At 55.3% G+C, this 20,228-nt stretch overlaps 1 protein-coding gene across 1 annotated transcript; it reads right to left on the reverse strand.

The window, feature by feature from the left end:
* Nucleotides 1-10,123: 10,123 nt before the first annotated feature.
* Nucleotides 10,124-16,229, reverse strand: ALDH3A1 (aldehyde dehydrogenase 3 family member A1). The gene is made up of 10 exons (XM_040245869.1): nucleotides 16,068-16,229; nucleotides 14,253-14,484; nucleotides 13,864-13,949; nucleotides 13,425-13,633; nucleotides 12,739-12,856; nucleotides 12,134-12,275; nucleotides 11,389-11,555; nucleotides 10,881-10,980; nucleotides 10,411-10,541; nucleotides 10,124-10,325 (listed from the first exon to the last, which is right to left on the reverse strand). Exons 1-10 carry the CDS (start codon nucleotides 16,227-16,229, stop codon nucleotides 10,311-10,313), a joined length of 1,362 nt encoding a protein of 453 aa, XP_040101803.1. The 3' UTR covers nucleotides 10,124-10,310.
* Between the last annotated feature and the right edge of the window lie 3,999 nt (nucleotides 16,230-20,228).

Consider the following 20,228-nt stretch of genomic DNA (forward strand, 5'->3'; position numbering starts at 1 on the left):
TAACATTTATACAGACGAGCACACATAAGCCTAAGGCTCTATAAATCTTCTTAAATTAAAGGCACCTGAGTAACCAGCAGTCCACTGAGGAAACAGTTTTACTCTCCTCCTCTGAGCCTGGGATGGTGTTCAGCCACTGTGCCCCACGGAGGAGAACCATCCTCTTGGTTTTAGCACCAGAGGATTCTTTGGCCAGTTGTCCTTTGACACCTGCCCAGGTGATTTCTCCAGAGCAGCTGGGGTCCACAACATGGGCCTGGACACCTCCACCACCTCACCCAGCACACTACGGCCCTAGCCGACCCCCAACTATTTCCCCCGACAAAGATGAAGAGCTTCAGAGGCACCAAGCTCAACAGTTACTTCTTGTATTAACAGATACAAGTCCCCACGGCACCCCCTCTCCGAGGCCTGTCCCCTGTGGCAGGGGCCTCCTGAGCTGGGCCTACTGCTGATCCCTACCACTAACCCCGGCTGTCTCCAGAAACTGCCACGGCTGTCAGGGCTCAGGAACCTGCCACTGCCTCCCCACCCTGGATGCCATTTCTCCTCCTGAACTGGAGGCTTTAGGATGCGCCTGCTGGGATGGGACAGCCCGGCTCAGGAGGCCTTATCCTGGGGCCGAATGGTCAGGAGGCAGCTGCTTACCGGTAGAGAGCCGCAGGAACTCCTCTGCCTCGACAGTCGGGGTCTGTACCATCCAGGGGGCTGGGCTGAGGGACTGGGCGCCCAGCCGCAGGCAGCCCTCTGAGTGCGAACCTCGAGCTCGGGCCACTGCGGTCGGCAGGTTTGGAGCGGCTGGCCCCAAACAACGGGCTTTACCGAGGTCAAGGCAGCCAAGAACGTCACCGTCTCCAGGGCCCGCCAGGGACCCACGTGGGAGAGCAAGCGGGAAGCTGAGCCCAGGCTGCAGGTGGCCCAGTGGGGAAGAAGGGCCTCGACTGAGAAGGAGACTCAAGTCAGAACAGCGTGGTGCACAGCGAGCGGGGATTACTAACGCCTGGGTGCCCCTGGATCCTTGTGGAGTGAGCACGGGCAGCACGGGGGGCAGCACAGGGTACAACACACACCCGGCCCTGGGACTCCGCCCACCATGCCTGTCCTTGTGCCACGTGACTGGCTCTCCACCCAGGTTTATTGGCCACCTTGGCCGGGCTGGGCCAATCAGATTCTCTCCCGGGACTTCGGGGGTGTGGGCGTGGAGCCGGTCCGAGAGAAGGCGGGGCTGGAGGCTCAGGTCTGTGGGGACTCGGCCAGGCCCCGGGCAAGACTGGAGGGAGTCCAGCTAAACCCAGGGCTGGGGGCCTGGCAGCAGAGGCAGCTGCGTGGGAGGGAAGGAGACGGGCAGTGGTGGGCAGAGGGGCAGAGATGGGAGACCCTGTGTGCCCTGAGGGAAAGGGCCAGAGTATCATTCATTTCTTTTCACTGGTTTGGCTTTTTCAGTGTCTTTCCCACCTCTGGTCATTTTATGGCCTGGCCGTTCCTTCCCACTACCAGATGATGCCCCTGCCTCCCATCCTCACGGTCAACTTGAGATGATGAATGGAGGTCAGTCCCTTGCAACCCCATGACCTCTGAACCTGCAGTTCTCTCCCCAACCCCAGCATCCTCTTTGTAGTGACCCCCACTGAGCAAACCCTGGCCTTCCCGTCCTTCATGTGGGTCTTGTTAGAGAGGCAGACGTGCTGGTGTGAAGGGCCAAGGATGCTCCCAGACCCATCATATCATACCCAGCCAGGGAGCAAAGAGGACACCCCCTCTCGACACTTTCTGTCACACCTGCACATGAGGTGGTTTGCTGAGCCCAACTGTTTGCTCAAGGGGAGCGTCAAATTAATTAAACAAGGAGGTCTACAAGCAAACTGACACCTAAGTCTGTAAATGCTTCTAGGTGAGGAGGTCAAAACCTAAGCACAGGGAATGCCCTGGTGGTCCAGTGGCATAAGAATCCGCCTGCCAGTGCAAGGGACAGTGGTTTGATCCCTGGTCTGAGAAGATCCCACATGCTGTGGAGCAACTAAACTCGTGAGCCACAACTACTGAGCCCTGTGCGCCCTAGAGCTTGTGTTCTGCAAAAAGAGATACCACTGCAATGAGAAGCCTGAGCCCCTAGCTAGAGAAAGTCCTCCCACAGGAATGAAGAACCAATGTGGTCAAAAGCTAAACAAGAAATAACTTACAAAAACAAAAGCCTAAGGACAACCAGTCAAAAACAAGTAACTAAAAGGTGGAAGCAACCCGTGTCCATTGAGGAAATAGAAAAACAGACTGTTATCTGTTCAGTCAATGGACTATTATTATTCATCCTTAAAAAGTAAGGAAGTGCTGACGGATGCCACACATCAACAATACCAACACAGAGGGCATCATTTTAGGTGAAATAAGCCAGTCACCAAAAGACAAACACTGATGCAATACCCTCGTGCTTATACGAGGTCCCTGGAACCATCAAGTTCATAGACAGCAAAATGTTGCTTGCCAAGGGCTCAGGGAAGGGAGAGGGGGAGCTGTTTGGTGAGTGTAGAGCTTTAGTCTTGCAAGTTGGAAAGACTTCTGGGGACTGGTTGCAGGACAATGTGAATGTGCTTAACAGCACTGAGCTGATACACTTTACATTTTTTTTTCACATGGAGGTTTTTCTTGGCCATGCTGTGCATCCTTATTTCTGTAATCAGGGATTGAACCTGTGCCCCTGCAGTGGAAGCATGGAGTCCTAACCAGTGGCTGCTACTGCTAGCTGCTAGGTCGCTTCAGTCGTGTCCGACTCTGTGTGACCCCATAGACGGTAGCCCACCAGGCTCCCCTGTCCCTGGGATTCTCTAGGCAAGAACACTGGAGTGGGTTGCCATTTCCTTCTCCAGTGCATGAAAGTGGAAAGTGAAAGGGAAGTCGCTCAGTCGTGTCTGACTCTTCGCGACCCCATGGACTGCAGCCTACCAGGCTCCTCTGTCCATGGGATTTTCCAGGCAAGAGTACTGGAGTGGGGTGCCATCGCCTTCTCCACCTAACCAGTGGACCACCCAGGAATTCCTATATATGCACTTTAAAATGTTTAAGATGTTTAATTTTAGGTTATGTATATTTTACCACAATTAAAAGTGAAAAAAAAATTTTTTTAACTTCACAGAAAGTACTGATGCAAGTAAATGAGCTAACAAATATGGAAGTGCCTGGAACAACATAGGCATTTAATAGGGGTTAGAGTCTGTTTTCTTTTTCTTCCTTAACTCTGGTCCTTGATTCCTGATGGTCTAAAAGAATGGACCAGATGAGACTAACTTATAAGAGGCTAATGAACACTGCAAAAGCCCTTGGGTTTCTTTCCTTAAGTAGGTTAGATAGTCTGCATAACAGTTTTGTTGCATAACAGATCTGTTTGAAGATGGACAAGAACGAAAAGGAGGAGAAAAAGATTCAAGAGAAAATGAGCTTGCCTCACAGCATTTTCCTTTGTGCAGATTTCCTGCAGATGTGTGTTGAGCATAGGAGTGAGTGTAGAGGTGTTGACTGGACCGGCAGCTTTAGCCATGACGTCATATTTCATCTAGTCCCAACCTTTTCAGGTGTATGCTTATCTCCCTTTACAAATGAGAGAACTGAAGCTCAGGGAAATAGACTGCCCAAATGAAGTGGTGGGGCCAGAATGTGGGGCTGGTCTGTATCAATCTGGGTGGCAATGCGCTCTTCTCCAGCCCTCCAGCTCTACGTGGATGTCATCTTGCAGAGTGCCCAGCAGACCTGTGCTGGCATCAACCCTGGATGTCTGCCATGGCGTGGGTAGAGGAGACACTGCACCTGTGCTCTGCAGCTGCCTCTCCCACCTGTGTCACAGTGAGCACAGTTTGGGGGGAAAAAGAGGAAGAAAATGTTTATCTGTCTGCCTGGCAACTGCTGGCCTGCTCTCTGAAAAAGACCTCGGGGTGGAGATGCTCCTCCTGCCGGGGTGTCTGGCTGGGCTTAGGCCCCTCTGCTCCTGCCCTCTGTCTTCCCGGGAGAGAGGACGGGTCACTCAAATTTCTACCAGCCACCGACCTTGTAAATTCCTACCAGGCACACGGGCTTCAGAGAACAGAGCACTGTCATCTTTCTCCAGCAAAACAGCTGCCAGTCTGAACACTGATTTCCCAGAAGGTCACACAAGGACTCATGAGCTCATGTCTGGCCCTGGTTCAAAGGAAAGATGTTCTGTGAGTCTGGTGCTCTGGAACCAGGGCTAGGCAGTGTTCCCAGGGTGCCACGGCAGTCATTAGGGAAGCACGGCGCCCCCAGGGCCTCGTGGTCGTGTGAGGGAACAAAGGGTGTGTGGTTTCTCCGCATATGTCTGTCTGTCTGTCTGTCTCTCTCTCTCCCCAACAAACGCAAGTTTTTGACTCAAAAACTTGGGTCAAACCAGAGAGCTGAGAACATCTTCCCACCAACCCCCATCCTCGTTGCTAAAAGCCTGCAGTGGAGTTGAAAGCAGCCTGGAGTGAGGATCTGGCTGGTGGAGGCTGTCCTCTTGGTAGAGAACTTGAGTGCCAGGCGGGGACCCTAAGGCTACGGGCTTGGCCCTGCTGTGAGAGTGGTCAGACCTGCACCCGAAAGCATGTGGCTTCCCCTGCTGCCTCCTCCTGGATCTTCCCAGAAGGAGCAGCTCTGCCAGCTCTCTGTCTGCTGGGCCTGGCTCTGAGCCTGGGCACTGGCTTTGGATGTGGCCACCTCACTTGCAGGAACCATCTCTGTTGCCTTTAGGAATTAAGCAGCTTAGCCCACACCCAGTTGGTATTTTCAGAATTTCTGATAAACAAAATAAATATGCAGCTTATATAATATTCCTGGCTGGAAAGTCAACAATGGCTGGCATGGCTGAGCAGCCGACCAGAGCCCCAAGGGCAGCGTGTCCCGAGTGGCTGGTGAGGAAGGAGCCCATTGTTGGGCCACCCTATCAAAACCCTTTGTTCTAAACTTTCTAAAGTGAACTCTCCACAGAGGAGTGAACTCAAAGCCCATTTCAGAGTGAGGTTTGCTACAGGCAGAGGTCTCAGCAGTGGTAATGAGCACCAACCAGGCCCTGGTGCAGCTCCAAACCAAGAGCTTCCCCCGAGTTCTCCCATTCCATCCTCACACTAATGCCAGATGTAAACACTGAAATTAGTACCCACTGTAGATCAAGACTATGGCATCCCACTCCAGTACTCTTGCCTGGAGAATCCCATGGACGGAGGAACCTGGTAGGCTGCAGTCCATGGGGTCTCGAAGAGTCGGACACGACTGAGCTACTTCACTTTCACTTTTCACTCTCACGCATTGGAGAAGGAAATGGCAACCCACTCCAGTGTTCTTGCCTGGAGCATCCCAGGGACGGGGGAGCCTGCTGGGCTGCCGTCTCTGGGGTCGCACAGAGTCGGACACGACTGAAGCAACTTAGCAGCAGCAGCAGCAGTAGATCTAGAAGAGCTTCCTAGGTGGCGCTACTGGTAAAGAATCTGCCTGCCAGTGCAGGAGATGTAAGAGACACAGGTTCAGTCGCTTGGTCGGGAAGATCCCCTGGAGGAGGGCATGGCAACCTACTCCACTATTCTTGTCTGGAGAATCCCATGGACAGAGGAGCCTGGCAGTCCATGGGGTTGCAGAGTTGGACACAACGGAAGTGACTTAGCATGTATTCACGGAGATCAAGAAGCAGGTCTGGGGATTTGCAATAGCTCAACTGGCCCTCAGCATCGACTACCCTTCCTGCTGGAAGCTTTTAGTGTTGCTAAACCCCAGCTTTCCCAGACTCCCTTGCAGCCTGGGCTCTGGGTGAGGACTGAGTTCTGTCCTTACACACAGATTGGCTCCTGGGTTTGATGAGCAAGGCCATGGTGCCCACAGCAGTGAATTCAGAGGAGGCTCTGATTCCCCAGGCAGAGGGTAACTCTCCCGGTGAGCCCTTCTCATGTGTCCTGGGAGCTGTTCCTGGACGCCTTGCCCAGTGTCTGCTCCTCCAGACTTTCCTGTGTTTCTGTAGAGACCTAATTCCCTTTAGGTAAGTATGTATTTATTTTTTTTTATTTACTTTTTGGCTGTGTCTCAAGGCTTGTGAGATCAAACCAGTCAAAATTAAAGGAAATCATCCCTGAATATTCATTGGAAGGACTGAAGCTGAAGCTCTAATACTTTGGCCACCTGATTCAAAGAGCTGATTCATTGGAAAATACTCTTATGGCTGGTTAAGATTTAAGACAAAAGGAGAAGGGGATGACAGAGGATGAGATGGTTCGATGGCATCATTGACTAAAATGAACATGAGTTTGAGCAAACTCTGGGAGATAGTGAAGGACGGAGGAGCCTGGTATGCTGCAGTCCACAGGGTTGCAGAGTCAGACACGACTTACCAACTGAACAAGTATTGAAAATACCTACAGAGGATTCCGTTTTCTGTTCTGACATGCCTGATATGGTCCTGGAGTAGACCAAGGAGTCCTCCTCCAGATGCCCCCTTGGCCTCTCCCATTGGTTCAGAACTCAGGGCATGTGGGCAGCAGTGGCTGGAAGAAAGAGCTGGTGTGCATGGGAGTTTAGCACCTAGAGGCCAGCCAGCAGCTGCTTCAGGATTAGGGAGGGAGCCAGGGAGGAAGGACTTGCCAGAGAGAACAAGCAGTCCTGCTGGGAAGATGCTGGGATACCGAGAGACCAAGGGGAAGAGGAGAGAAGGACACCAGCCGGAGGATGGGTAGGGATGGGATGGGGGGAGGCAGGGCGAGTCTGCCCATCTGATAAGATGATTTAAAATACAAATAGCTGAGAAAACACACTTCAAAAAATTTTTTTGAGATATTTTATCATCATGGATAACAAAGACTCCAAAGACAGAACAGGGCCAGCAGTTCAATAACATCTTCGAGCCAAGTTGCTTCCATCTTCCAACTGCCTGTTCTTAGCAGGTCTACTGAGCTCAGGGAGCTGTCCGCTGTCCTCATGGTCACGAGATGGCTGCACTGTTCCAGGTGTCCCATCCAGACACATCACCTTCTCAGACCCTCATCCCTTCTAGTGCTTCTGTTTTCCTCAGGGAGGACTCTGTCCCAGAATCTAACTCCAGTTGACTTCCCTTCACATCCCACTGCCCACACTGGGTGGCATGCCCATCCTTACCCAGTCACTGGCTGGAAAAATACATTTCAGTACTGGCTTCTGCCAGGGGGAGCTCAACCCTGGCAGAATATGAGACTCTTCTAGAGAACTTTAAAATATATATATACTTTAAAATTTTGTGTGTATATTTATAACTTTGTAAGTTCTTTCTATATACATATATATATGAATACATACATACATGTAACGTATTAAAGCTCAGTTTCCACTCCAGAACACAGAATCAAAGGCTTTGGATCCTTGATAACGATGTGTGCAGGGAGAGGGGTGGCTGGGGGCTGGGCAAGGAGGCACTGGGGGCAGGGGAGCTCTTGGGGCCCTGACCAGGGATGCTGGCCTACCTTCCCTCAGCTCCTGAATGGTTCTCCCTGCCTGCGGGCAGATTCTCCATCATCTGTGAGGCCCCACCCACCTTCCAGGTGTTTTTCCAGGTGTCTGTTTATCCCTGTGCTTATTGTCTGGTCCGTACAAGTGGCAGACACTTGCTGCCCAGTATCGATGCTCCTGGGCTTCCTCCATGGCTCAGTGGTAAGGAATCTGCCTGCCAATGCAGGAGACTTTGGTTCAGTCCCTGGGTGGAGAAGATCCCCTGGAGATGGTAATGGCAACTGACTCCAGTATTCTGGCCAGGGAAACCCCATGGACAGAGGAGCCTGGCGAGCTACAGTCCTTGGGGTCACAAAGGATCAGACGTGACTGAACAACAACAGGGATGCTCCTCCTTCTGCTGGGACAGGGGTGCTGTGAGACGGGATGTGAGTGGAGGAGACTCGGTGTGGGCCTCTGCATCTGCCCCCCCGCCTCCGTGAGCCCCCAAGGCCTGCTCTGAACAGGAGACCGCCGTTAGCAGGGGTGGGGGGATGTTCCGGGAACAGAGCCCCACCAGCCTCCCGTGGCACTCACCACGGCCACTCTGAGGTCAGACTGTTCCTGCAGCATCACCTAAGTTACCCCTATCAACCCCTTCCTAAGTCACCCCAATCAAACAAACCTCCTGAGAAGCACAGACCCTGTGTTTTTTTCACAATGTCCCCAGCACCCAGGACTGTCCACTCAAAAAACTGCTGTTTTTTTTTTTTTCTTTCTCTCTCTCTTGTGGTTAAGACTCTGTCCTTCCAATGCAGGGGCCATGGGTTTGATCCCTGGTCCAAGAATTAAGATCCCACAGGCAGTGAGGCATGGCCAAAAAAGTAAGAAATAATTTTAAAAATTTTGCTGAAGCAAAAAATGAGTGGAGGAAATCTCCCCTCTGTTTCATAACAACAGCAAAAGAAGAGACTGTGACCACAGCAGACTGCTTGCTTGTTTTCTGTCTGAGAGTCTAAATACTAGAAGCACCAAACAGTGGAGCCAAAGGGTACTTTGCGAAGGTTTCAGCTGCCCAACTAAGAACCAGGACGTCAAGGTGCCCTCCGTGCCCTCTGTCCAGTGTGATGGGGTTGTGAGGAGCCACCCAGAACGTCAGCCCCTCTCACTGGTGACCTGTGAGTTGGGATGGGTCTTGGTCATTTACGTTTTGCACAATGGCAATTGTTTGGAAAGGCTGAATCAATCGTGCAAATATTTTTTCAGCGCATTCCTTAATCCAGGAAAAAAAAAACAGTAGAGGGGATCATGATAGTGAGATTACGGTTTTTTTCATTGTTTTCTATTGAGTTTAAATCTAGTTAGGAAATAGGGTTAGTCCAGGTTAGTCCTGTTGGTCAGGTTTAGAACATCACAATACAACAGGTTAGACTGTTAGTCTTGTAACAGAGGTGGTGAGTGGGAAGAGGAGGAGGAGGGAGGAAGGAGGCAACAGTGACTTTTCCCAGAGCACAGAGAACGATGCAGATCAGTTGTTTGGAGACCCTGAACCATCTCCTCTCCAAGCTGCGTGTTTCCAGCTCTCTCAACACCGTCTCAGGCAAGGGTTTTGAGGACACATCCCTGCAAGTGACACTTCCATGGTGTCAGGGAGGAGACATGGAGACGCAGACCCTGTGAATGGCAACGGGAGACCAGGCTACACCGCTTCCAAGTCTGGGCTTCCTCCTCTGTGGAGGGTGCACAGAGCTGCTGGTGGTGGCCGGGAGGGGTGGGTCCAGCCGAGCCTTCCTCCTTTCTCCTCCTCTGGCCTGGGGGTGGCTCTTCTGGGAGGTCAAGGGACCTCTTTTGAGCAGGATGCTGTCTCTTTGTTAATTCGGCTTAAATCTTACTGGATGTGGGAGTCTGGAGCTTAGGGCCAGGGGCCCGGAGACTTTAATTTGGGAGGAGAAGCTGGGGAGGTGGGGGCACTGAAGTGTGGTGTCCTAGGAGCCCAGAGTGAGGGGGAGAGTGCTGGAAGGAGGGGTGTCCTGGCAGGGGGCTGCCATGGGGACGAAGTGTTTTTGGGTAGAGAGCAGGCGATGGCTCAGCCCGGTGGGGGCGGAGGGGAGGAGAGTGGGGACAGGGCAGTGACTCAGGGAAGTGGTGTGGGGAAGACTTTGCTTTTGTTTTCAGTCAATTATTTGGATATTTGCAAAATAAGTAACAGGCACACACAGAAGATCCAGTGACCTCGTCCTCTCCCCTGCCCTCCTGGAGCGGACGAGGTGACAGCCAGTGGCCAGGGTCGGCCAGTCTCCCCCCACCCCACCCCGTCCCCTCACCCACCGGACTGACCGACGCCCTGCTTCCCACGGTCTTCACTGGAACCTGACCCGGGTCCTCAAGCCCTTCAGGCCAGACCCCGGCCCAGAAACTGCTGCGCGGGGTCCCAGTACTGCCCCAGCTCCCCATCCTCCCACCCCAGAGGCAGCACACTGGAGTCACCCAGGGGGTCGTGTGGGCCATCCACCACAGGTCTCACCCAGGGACCCCTGCCCCGGCCTCCTTGGTGCCCCCTCTCCCTGAAATGGAGCAGACATCCCCAAGTTCCAGGGCCCTGGGGCTAAAGGGAAGCTCTGAGGAGAACTTTGCTGCTCCTCAGCTGACAGTGGGGTGGGACTGGAGAGGGCAGGGGCGGGGTGCAGACACGCAGTCCGGGGCTGGTCTGAAGCTTTATTGCTCTATGTTTAATGTAGCGCGGGGGAAGGGCTGGGTGGGAAGGATGCACTCGAGCAGGGGGGCGCCAGGGGAGGACTCTGAGCACTGGAAGCCGGGTGGGGGGCGAGGAGTGGGGGCCGTCAGGGGAGCCCTCCGAGGGTGCAGCACAGTGAGGCCAGGGCACCGCTTCAGTGACGGGGCATCTGTGGGGGAAACGAAGGGCAGTGAGGCCCTTATCTGGCCGGTGGCTCCCCCACCCCACCCCCATCCCCACCTCCCACCTCTCACCTTGGCCGGGCTCGGCGGGTACCTGGCTCTGAGGGTCTCTTCGTTCAGCAGAGGCCTCACCAGGCAGGAGCGGCGGTGCGAGAAGGTCTCGAAGCTCTTCCTGCCGTGGTAGGACCCCATGCCGCTGTCCCCTGCAGGGGCGCCGGCTCAGTGTGGCCCGAGACTCTGATGCCCTTCCTGTGCCCCTTCTCCCATCCGCCCGCCCAGGCCGATCCCCTATCCCGCCTGGGCCAATCCCTGACCTGGGGTGTCTGCCACGGGGCCTGCAGCCCCTGGGCCTGAAGAGTCTCACCCCGACCGGCCACTAAGTGACTCTGTGGCCTCTCTCAGGGCCCAGGTGAGAGTCTCGAGGTTCAGTGTGGCTTTTGGGTGCACCGGCAAAGGAGGAGCCGGGGGAAGCTGAGACTCAGCCCAGGGATGGGGACACCCGGGGTGGGGCAGCAGGTGGCAAGCTCAGCCCCCAGACTCACCCACACCCCCGTAGGGCAGCGAGTGCACGGTGATGTGGACAACAACGTCGTTGGCTGTCACCCCGCCGCTGGAGGTCTCTGCGATCATCTTCTTAATCACCTGCAATAGCCCCCTGGCCTCAGTCTCCACCCAGGAACCCCAGCCCTCCCTACCTGTGTGAGTCCAGGAGCTGCAAGGATTCGAGCTAGTGGAGGCTGAGCCCCAGCCTGGGGCCGCTCCCCTCGCCTCCAGAGTCCCAGGCTGGGGCCCCCACTCTCCCCGTGGGGATTTGTGCCAAGATGGAAGAGCAGTAGTTCCCACAACACTGAGAATAGCACCAAGTGGGTCAGCATCTCAGTCAGTGCTCTGTCCAGACTTCAGAGATGAGGGGAAAGGGGCTCAGGAAGGTTAGGGGACTTGCCCAACATTGCACAGCAGGGAGTAGGGGCTGGAATCTGTTCCCTGAGTCTGCATTTGCAGGGGTGCTGAGCTGGGTTCCCAGGACCCTGGGGAGGGTGCTTGGCCCACCTTGTCATTCGGTGAGAAGACATAGAGTGCCAGGGGCTTCTCGCGCTGGGTGATGAACTGGATGGCCTCCTCCAGATTGCGCACACACACGATGGGCAGGATGGGCCCAAAGACCTCCTCCTGCATCACCGGGGACTGGGGGTCCACGTCCGTAAGGATGGTGGGGGCTAGGCAGGGAGAGGCCAGCGTCAGCTGGCGCCCAGACCCGCCCAGGCATGTGGCCTTCTCTCCCAGCCCTTTACAGACGAGGTCCCGGGGCTCCGCAAGGGGCAGGAGGAGGCCCTCCAGCTGGGCTCCACCCTGGAGGGTCATGGGGAGGACAATGGCATAACCAGTATGGGGGTCCCTGGGGGCCCCACTTCAGGCCACATGAGACCTGCTGGAGCTCCTCTGCCTCCCGGCAAACTGGGGGCCGAGTGGGCTCCCATCTGCTGACCCCTGAGCCCAGGCAGGAGGCCCCTCCCGCTTGGCACACCTGGGGCTCCCATGGCCTCTGCTGCTAGTACCCTCTGCTGAAGCTACTGGGATGGAGTGGAGGTGGGGCTCCTTTAGGCTTTGGGGGTGGGGGGCTATGGTCTGAGGAGGGGCTTCCCAGGTGGCATCCAGCTCCTGCCCATGGAGAGGCCTGGAGTCAACCCCGGCCATGGGTGAAAGCGGGTATATTTTATGCACCACAGGGCTTCGCCTGCCCCTCGAGGGTCTGTGCCCATTTCCACCAGCCCTTCCGGAGGGCTGGCACACGCACCGATGTAGCGGGTGGCCGCATCCCCAGTGCCTCCATAGGCGACCTTCTGGCCCTCCAGCAGGCCCATCACCCTCTGGAAGTGCTGGCAGTTGATGATTCTCCCGTAGTCCCTGGACTTCTTGGCGTCCTCCCCGTAGAATTCCTGTGAGGAGGAGGCAGGCTCCAGGTGAGGACTGGACCCTCGTCGTGGCCACAGGCTGCAAGGCCACAGCAACTCCAAATTGGGAGTGTGTGGGCACAGCCTGGCGGAGCGGTGCCACTAAAAACTACAGGGCTGCCACACCCCTGCTGCCCACCGCCTTCCCCAGGGCATGAAGTGCTGTAGTTTGAAAGAAATACATGCACGGCGTCTGGACATCACATTGGGCTCAAACATGCGTCCACAGCACAGAGGACGGAGGGGACACGCCACATGAGCAGCGGCTGCCTCTAGAGGGCGGGATTCCAGGTAGAGCGCTTTTCCTTCTCTGTGCTTTTTAATCTTTTCCAAATTACAGTGAGTGTGGATTACTTTCATGATCAGAAAAAAAATTCAGTCTTTTCTTTAGTCCACGCCCATCTCACTGCCTGGCAGCCCGTCACCCACCCTTGGCGCCAGCACTCACTTTCAGGGACTTTTTGAGCTTCTCCACGATTTGGCTCTGGATAGAGGGGTCACACAGGATGTAGTCGGGGGCCACGCAGGTCTGGCCACTGTTCATGAACTTTCCCCAGGCGATGCGTCTGTGAGAACCCCAGGTTATAGGGCATTCTGCCAGCCATGGGGAGGTGGGAGGGGGCTCCCTGGGAACAAGCCTCTGGCCTGGTTAGCCCAGGGTCAGGCTGTAAGGGGCTGAGCTGTGAACTGTCCATGGGGATGGGTTGGGGGGGGGCACGCCTCGGTGCCCTGCTGGCTTCCAGATTCCTGCCAGAGCACACTCATGACCCTGGACGTGATCCCTGGGCCTGCAGTGACCTCATCACTGACTGGCAGGAGGATGTCTGGGGCAGGGGGTCTGGGGTAGGTGGCCTTTGTACCCCTCTTTCAACAGTGTTGAGCCCTGCACGGCCAGGTGTCACCTGCACAGCCAGGTGTCCCCACGCCCCAGAAGGCCAGGCATGCAGGGTGTGAAGGGGGGTAGGGCTCTGGCTCGACACCCCCAACCCTGCAGGAAGTCTTTCCCAAACTCTCTCTGTGAACATGGTACCCCCACCCCAGCTCCTGCCAGGACCACAGGTGCCCAAGGACAGGGCCACGTCGGTGTCACTTGGGGTGCCCTGCTGTCTGCCTAGGTTGGGGGCAGCCTCTCACCTGCAGGCAATGTCCAGGTCGCAGTCCTTGTCCACATAGCAGGGGTTCTTGCCCCCCAGCTCCAGTGTGACGGGGGTCAGGTGCTTGGCTGCAGCCATCATGACGACCCTGCCCACCCCCGTGCTCCCGGTGTACAGGATGTGGTCAAATCTCTCCTTGAGCACCTCCGTGGTCTCAGCAACACCCCCGTTGATCACAGGGTATAGATCCTGCCGAGCGAGGATGGAGGCGAGGCTCAGACATGGCCATAGCCTCCTCCCCACCCGCCCGGGCAGCCACCACTGAGCAGACAACCTCTCCTGGCTTGGGGGTCCATTCTCCTCACCGAGCTGTCCTCACCCCACCCGTGGCTCGGCCCGTGGCTGCAAGAATTCACTATTTCCCCACCCCAAAGACCTGGCCGGGCCTCAGTTCTCAGTATGTTGGGGGAGCCCATCACCTGGTCCAGGTATTGGGGGAGGATGGCGGCCAGCAGGCTTGCCGTGTTCTCACTCAGCTCTGATGGCTTCAGGACCACCGCATTCCCTGCAGAGCACAGAGAGTCGAGACTGCACCAGGGCCACCCCGCACTCTGTCCTCCAAGGGACCCAGGACACATGGCAGGAGGCAGGGCTGCATGGACATCCGAAACTGGCTGGGCCTTGGGCATTCAGAGGCCTGGCTGAATACTCTGGTCCTTGCAGCCTCCCAAGAGAACTAGCTCCATCAAACCTCTCCTTGACCACAGGCCCCATCTTTGCCCAGTCCTCAGCACCCCAGACCCCTTCCTCTGCAGTGGAGGATGGGGATCCCTCCTGGCTCCCCGACCTGGAGCAGGGCCCACAATACCTGCAGCGATGGCGCCCACCATGGGCTGGATGGTCAGGTTGAAGGGATAGTTCCAGGTGCCAATGATGAGGACCACCCCCAGGGGCTCCGAGTGGATATAGGCCTCATCCTGCTGGGTGTGGGGGGTCTTCTCCACAGGCTCATCAGCAGCCCACTCAGGGAGTTTCCTGATCATGTAGTCGATCTCTTCCAGGACATACACAATCTCCTCGTAGTAGGCGGTCCATTCGTTCTAGAGAGAGGGCTCAGTGAGTCTCACTCCAGGGTGAGGGCCGTGCAGTGGGGCCTCTGAGCAGAGGCCCCAGGGCCCGTGGTGGTCCTGCTTCCCAGCTCTGTGACCCCAAGTGAGCTTCCTACACTCAGTCTCCAGATCTTCAAAATGGGAGCAAGACAGGACCTTATGCTCCAGGTGGGTCCATTTGGAACTTGACTTGTTCAGCTGCAAGGGAGCCATTCACTGCAGAATCCCCAGCCCAGAGCACCCACCAAGAAGGCACAGGGGGTGGGACTGAGGATTAACCTTTGGGTGGTGAGCTGTGAGGACCCCTTTCTGCAAGTGCTGGGGGCTCAGGCAGGTTGGACATGTTGAGTTCAAGGTGCCCAAGGGGACCTCAGACCTGATTTGAGGGTCCCTAGTGAGACAGGGAGTGCTTCCCTGGTGTCTCAATGGTAAAGATTCTGCCTGCCAATGCAGGAGACACGGGCTCGATCCCTGGGTCGGGAAGATCCCCTGGAGAAGGAAATGGCAACCCACTCTGCTATGCTTTTCTGGGAAATCTCATGGAAGGGGAGTTTAGAGGACTACAGTGCATGTGGGTCCCAAAGAGTCTAACATGACTTAGCGACTAAACAACAAGTGAGTCCAGGGGAACAGAGCTGAAGGGTGTCCAGGAAGGCTTATAGATGAAAACAAGACTTGAACCCAGGACAGAGCCCTAAGAAGACCACCTTGAGAAAGTGGCTACAAGAAAGATGCGACGAAAGAGTCAGGAGGAAATCCAGGAGACCCTCAAGCCAGGGGAGGAGGGACTGGGCAGCCCATGGCAAGGCATGGGGTGGGGAGGATGCCAGTGTGCAGGGTGGGGAGAAAGGGGGTACAGAAGGTGTAATAAACAGCTCTCTCTAGAACTGACTTTGCAGAGCAAGATGGAAGTTGTGAGGTCAACCACTTGGATTTTCTTGCCTTTGCTTTTTGTCTTAAGGTTAGAAATCTTGAGAGATTAAAAAAATAATAATAATACAGTAGCAAAGGGCCAGGAAGCAGAGGTTTGTAGACTCCAGCCTCTCTTCTCCCCTCCGAGGCAAGACGGGAGGGTGGAAGCAGGTCCAGGTGACTTGGGGGCAGTGAGGGGAAGGGGCTGAGAATCTGGAGGGGTCTGATTTGCTCAGAAAGAGGAAAGGATGGGGAGGGAGGGTGGGCAGACCCCAGCAGAGCGGCCGGACTGGGCTGTGTCTTGGTGTGGAGAACCCGGGGCTCCGCGTGGGCTGAGAGATGGAGGAAAGAGAGGCCAGAAAGGGTGTCGTGTTAGCAGGAGATGGTTAAAGTGGTGGCCTCGTGCGCTGGGCTGGGTGGAGAAGGGAGTGAAGCCAGGAGTGGGGATAATAGATCGTGGAAAAGAACTTCTGGCCCTGTACAGGGCGCATGGACCTGGGGCGCAGGGAGAAGAGGGCGCGTCCCATCCCAGAGGCGCGCAGAGTGTTTGGGGCACTAAGTGGCTTTTCTGTTAAGGAGTGGAGCACTCTGCCCCAGCCCTCGCGCGCAGCGGATGTGCTGGGCGCACGCAGTCCGCGACTCCGGTGGTCCGGAAGGCGCACCTTGTGGAGGTCCGCAGCCAGCGCGCCCACGAGGTCCTTCTCTCGCTCGCGGATCAGGCGCCGCAGCCCCTCCAGCTGCTGGACGCGAAACTGGAGCGGGCGCGTCCGACCCGAGTTGAAGGCGGCTCTGGCCCGCTGCACCACCTCGCTGATTGCGCTCATGGTACCTGGGAATGGAGAGCTCCTTGCAGCGTGGAGGAGAGTGCCCTCCTGCCGCTGGGCACTGAGACCTGGGATCCCCAGGGCAACACCCACCCTTGCTGCTGATTTTATAGGATGAAGATCTCCCTGGGGTCACTGGGAAATGCATCCTTTTGCCTTTTCAGCTCCCTAACCCCACAGTCCGGACTGTCCTGGTTGGCAGGCTACCCCTGCCCACCAGCAGATGACGGACCCTCACGCTGGGGACCGGGCAGTGGTGACCTGGAGTCCTAAGGTTGTCTACACTTGCTCACCGTGGGGTCTTGGCAGTGTGCTGGGGGCAGGCCCTTCTTGGCATCTCTCAAGCCCCACACCCACCTTTATATACGTGCAGAGCTTTTGACACTCCCAGGCAAACCCTCCAAGTGCTCTCCAGGCACACCCAACCAGCCCAGTCTCCAGATCAGATTAAAGGACCCTGGTGGTGACTCCATACCCACACTGAGTAAAGGAAACCCAGCATCAGGACACACGCCCCACCTTTCTGACTGAGCCTCATTCTCAAAAACACTGGTGGCTTCTCCCCAGACAGACCCAGGCTGGCTGGGTCTTTAAACTGTCGGCCTTGTCCCGGGCATGAGGAGTAAGAAACAGAACAGGCTACAGACATCAGATACGCCAGGCATGTGTGCACTTGAAAGAGCCTGTGGGGCAGGCCCTGGCGTGGTGATCTTCTGGTGGTGGGGTGGGGGGTAGGGGGTGGTGGATTAGAGGTGATCTTTGCTTGCATTTTTCTGAAGGGCTTCACTTTTCTGCAGCGAATTTGCATATTCAAAAAACGTTTGTTAATTTGGGGGGAATTCCCTGGCTGTCCAATGGTTAGGGTGCCGAGCTTCCACTGCAGGACTGCAGGGGGTGCAGTTTTGATCTCTGGTTGGGGACCTAAGATCCTGCACGTTTGTTCACTTTTTGAATAGGTAATACATGCTCGTGGTAGGAAATGTAAAAGATACAGAAAGGACACAGAGAAAAGTTAAGTGTCCCTCCTTCCTCTTCCCCAGTAGTTCCTGTTATCCTCCCAGAGGTGTCCACCCACTTGCAGACACAATGTGATCTCTGACAGCAGAAAAAACACAGTAAGGCTATTTCCACTTAAAAAAAAATGACATTATATGGGGCTTCCCAGGTGGCCCTCGTGGTAAAGAACCCGCCTGCCAATGCAGGAGATATAAGAGATGCAGTTTTGATCCCTAAGTAGGAAAGATCCCCTGGAGAAGGACATGGCAACCCACTCCAGTATTCTTGCCTGGAGAATCCCATGGACAGAGGAGCCTGGTGGGCTACAGTCCATAGGGTCACAGAGTCGGACATGACTAAAGCGACTTAGCACTGCACCACATACACACAATATGTATGGTATATGTGCATGTATTATTATACATGGTATATATATACCATGGCTTCGCCTGAGCCACCGTGTCCGCAGGGGTCAGCATCCCCTTTGAGCCTCTCAGATATCCTCACTCTGAAGGAGTGCCCACGAAGAAGGAGCCCCTATAGTCCACATTACCGATGAGGAAAGTGAAGCTGAGAGACATTAAATGCTCTCTCTACGGGACTCTTCTGCCTCCGGGTGACTGAATCAAGCCTCCTCACCCAGTGTCCCCAGGTCCCCCTGCTCCGAGGGCCCCAGGGCGCCCCACCTCCCTGGAGCTGCCAGACGTGAGCTTCAGACCTTCGGCACACAGCTTAGATATTCAGAAGATGCTCCTGGGGGTGGGAGGACCAGCTGCAGGGGTGGACCACTCCCCGCTAAGCTGAAGCTAGAGGTCTCTAGGAGGAGAAGGGAAGGGAAGAGGGTTACCTTCGACACAGGCTCTCCCAGGGATGGAGCTCCAGGAATGGGTGTCAGCTTAGAGGTGGTGCATTTAAGGACCCTTCTCCTGGTCCTGGGAGTCCCTCCCCAGGAAGTTTGCGTAACAAGAACAAAACAGCTTTCAAACGTGGGGCATTGTAATCTGCTCCCAGTTTGGGGGATTAGGACTGGGCTGTCTGATTTTGTCCGGTTCAGAAATGCAAGAATGTGTCCGCAAGGCTTGGGTGGGGCCTGGTCCAGCCTTCCAAAGGAGCCTCTGTTTGCCCAGGGGCTGCGGGTTGATTTAGCCTGACCTGACAGCTTCCAGATTTCCCAAGTGCAGGTGCCAGCTGCCGTTCTCCCCACCGCCCTGGTTACATAAGAGCAGGGGGCGGGGGACAGGGTACAGTCATGGTGATTGTGCACGCATCTCCCTGAAGATGCCCCATGGATGCGAGATTGCCAAGCCTGGGGACCCACAGGCCAGGACTGTCTATAGTAGGCCCCACTGTATGTGGGTCTGCCCTCCCGTTGAACAGCAGAGAAGAGGATCACAAACTGGTACCAATGGCCAGGAATCTCCCGAGTGTGGTCACCTGGGGGCCAGAGATGCTTGGGCAGGGAGAGCTCGGGAAGCCCCTTTTCCTAATTACAGGTGTTTGCTGGGTGTCTGCTCAGAGGTGGGGTGGGGGTTGGAGGCAGGTGTGGAAAATGCATCTGAACACTGCCCACACCTCCCCTGCACACACCTCGGGCTCTGGGCCTCCCACAGGCACTGCCTGCCACCCTCACCCTCCAGCCTTGCCATGTCTGGGTGTCCCTACCTCCCTCCTGGATTGATCGTCCTGCCCCCTCCCTCCACCTGGAATCCCCCTCCCTGTATCGCCGCCCACCAAACCTCGTCACCGCACTTCGTCCTCTTCCTCCACGCTGTACTTCTCCAGAAGGTATATCAGCCTCTGACAGGCCATTTGTCTACTTATTCTGTTTGCCATCTGTTGGCCACCACCTAGAATTTGCTTTGTTCACTGCTGAGTCCGTAGCACCTAGAACACTGTCTGGCATGAGTAAATGCTCAATAAGTGAGTGATGTGATGAAGTGAACAGAGAGTGTTTCAAAGTAATATGAAATCTGTAGTGGCTGCAAGTGGAGAAGGAAATGGCAAACCACTCCAGTATTCTTGCCTGGAGAATCCCGTGGATGGAGGAGCCTGGTAGGCTACAGTCCATGAGGTCGCTAAGAGTCGGACATGACTGAGCAACTTCACTTTCACTTTTCATTTTCATGCATTGGAGAAGGAAATGGCAACCCACTCCAGTATTCTTGCCTGTAGGATCCCAGGGACAGAGGAGCCTGGTGGGCTGCGATGTGGTTGCACAGAGTTGGACACAACGGAAGTGACTTAGCAGCAGCAGCAATGGCTGCAAGATGCATAAGATGCCGCAGGGCTTCTGATGAAGGTCCCGCAGTGGGTGAGTGGGGAAACAGAGTCTGAACTGAATGGGGGGTATTTAGGGAAGGAACGGCAGGGAGGCTTGGAACAGCAAAAGCAGGCACACAGAGGCATGAACAAAGTCATGTGTCATCGCAGTTATTAATAAGGTGCTATTAACAAAAGAATTGAAACTGTCGGGGGTGCAGATTCTCAGGCCCCCTTGCTCAACAAGATCAGAAGCTCTGGCTGAGGCCCAGCCACTGGTGATGCTACAAGGCCTCCCAAATTTCCAACATTCATTGGATCATAGAAAAAGCAAGAGAATTCCAGAAAAACATCTACTTCTGCTTTATTGAAGGGAACAACAGAGGATGGGATGGTTGGATAGCATCACTGACTCAATGGACATGAGTCTGAGCAAGCTCCAAGAGTTGGTAATAGACAGGGAAGCCTGGTGTGCTGCAGTCCACGGGGTCACAAAGAGTTGGACATGACTGAGCAACTGAACTGACTGACTGACCTGGCTTTATTGACTACACCAAAGCCTTTGACTGTGAGGATCACCACAAACTGTGGAAAATTCTTCAAAAGATGGGAATACCAGACCACCACCTGCCTCCTGAGAAATCTGTATGCAGGTCAAGAAGCAACAGTTAGAACCGGACATGGAACAACTCAGACTGGTTCCAAACTGGGAAAGGAGTACATCAAGGCTGTATATTGTCACCC

The sequence above is a fragment of the Oryx dammah genome, unplaced genomic scaffold (assembly GCF_014754425.2).
Source record: "Oryx dammah isolate SB20612 unplaced genomic scaffold, SCBI_Odam_1.1 HiC_scaffold_8, whole genome shotgun sequence".
In the NCBI taxonomy this organism is placed as follows: domain Eukaryota; kingdom Metazoa; phylum Chordata; class Mammalia; order Artiodactyla; family Bovidae; genus Oryx; species Oryx dammah.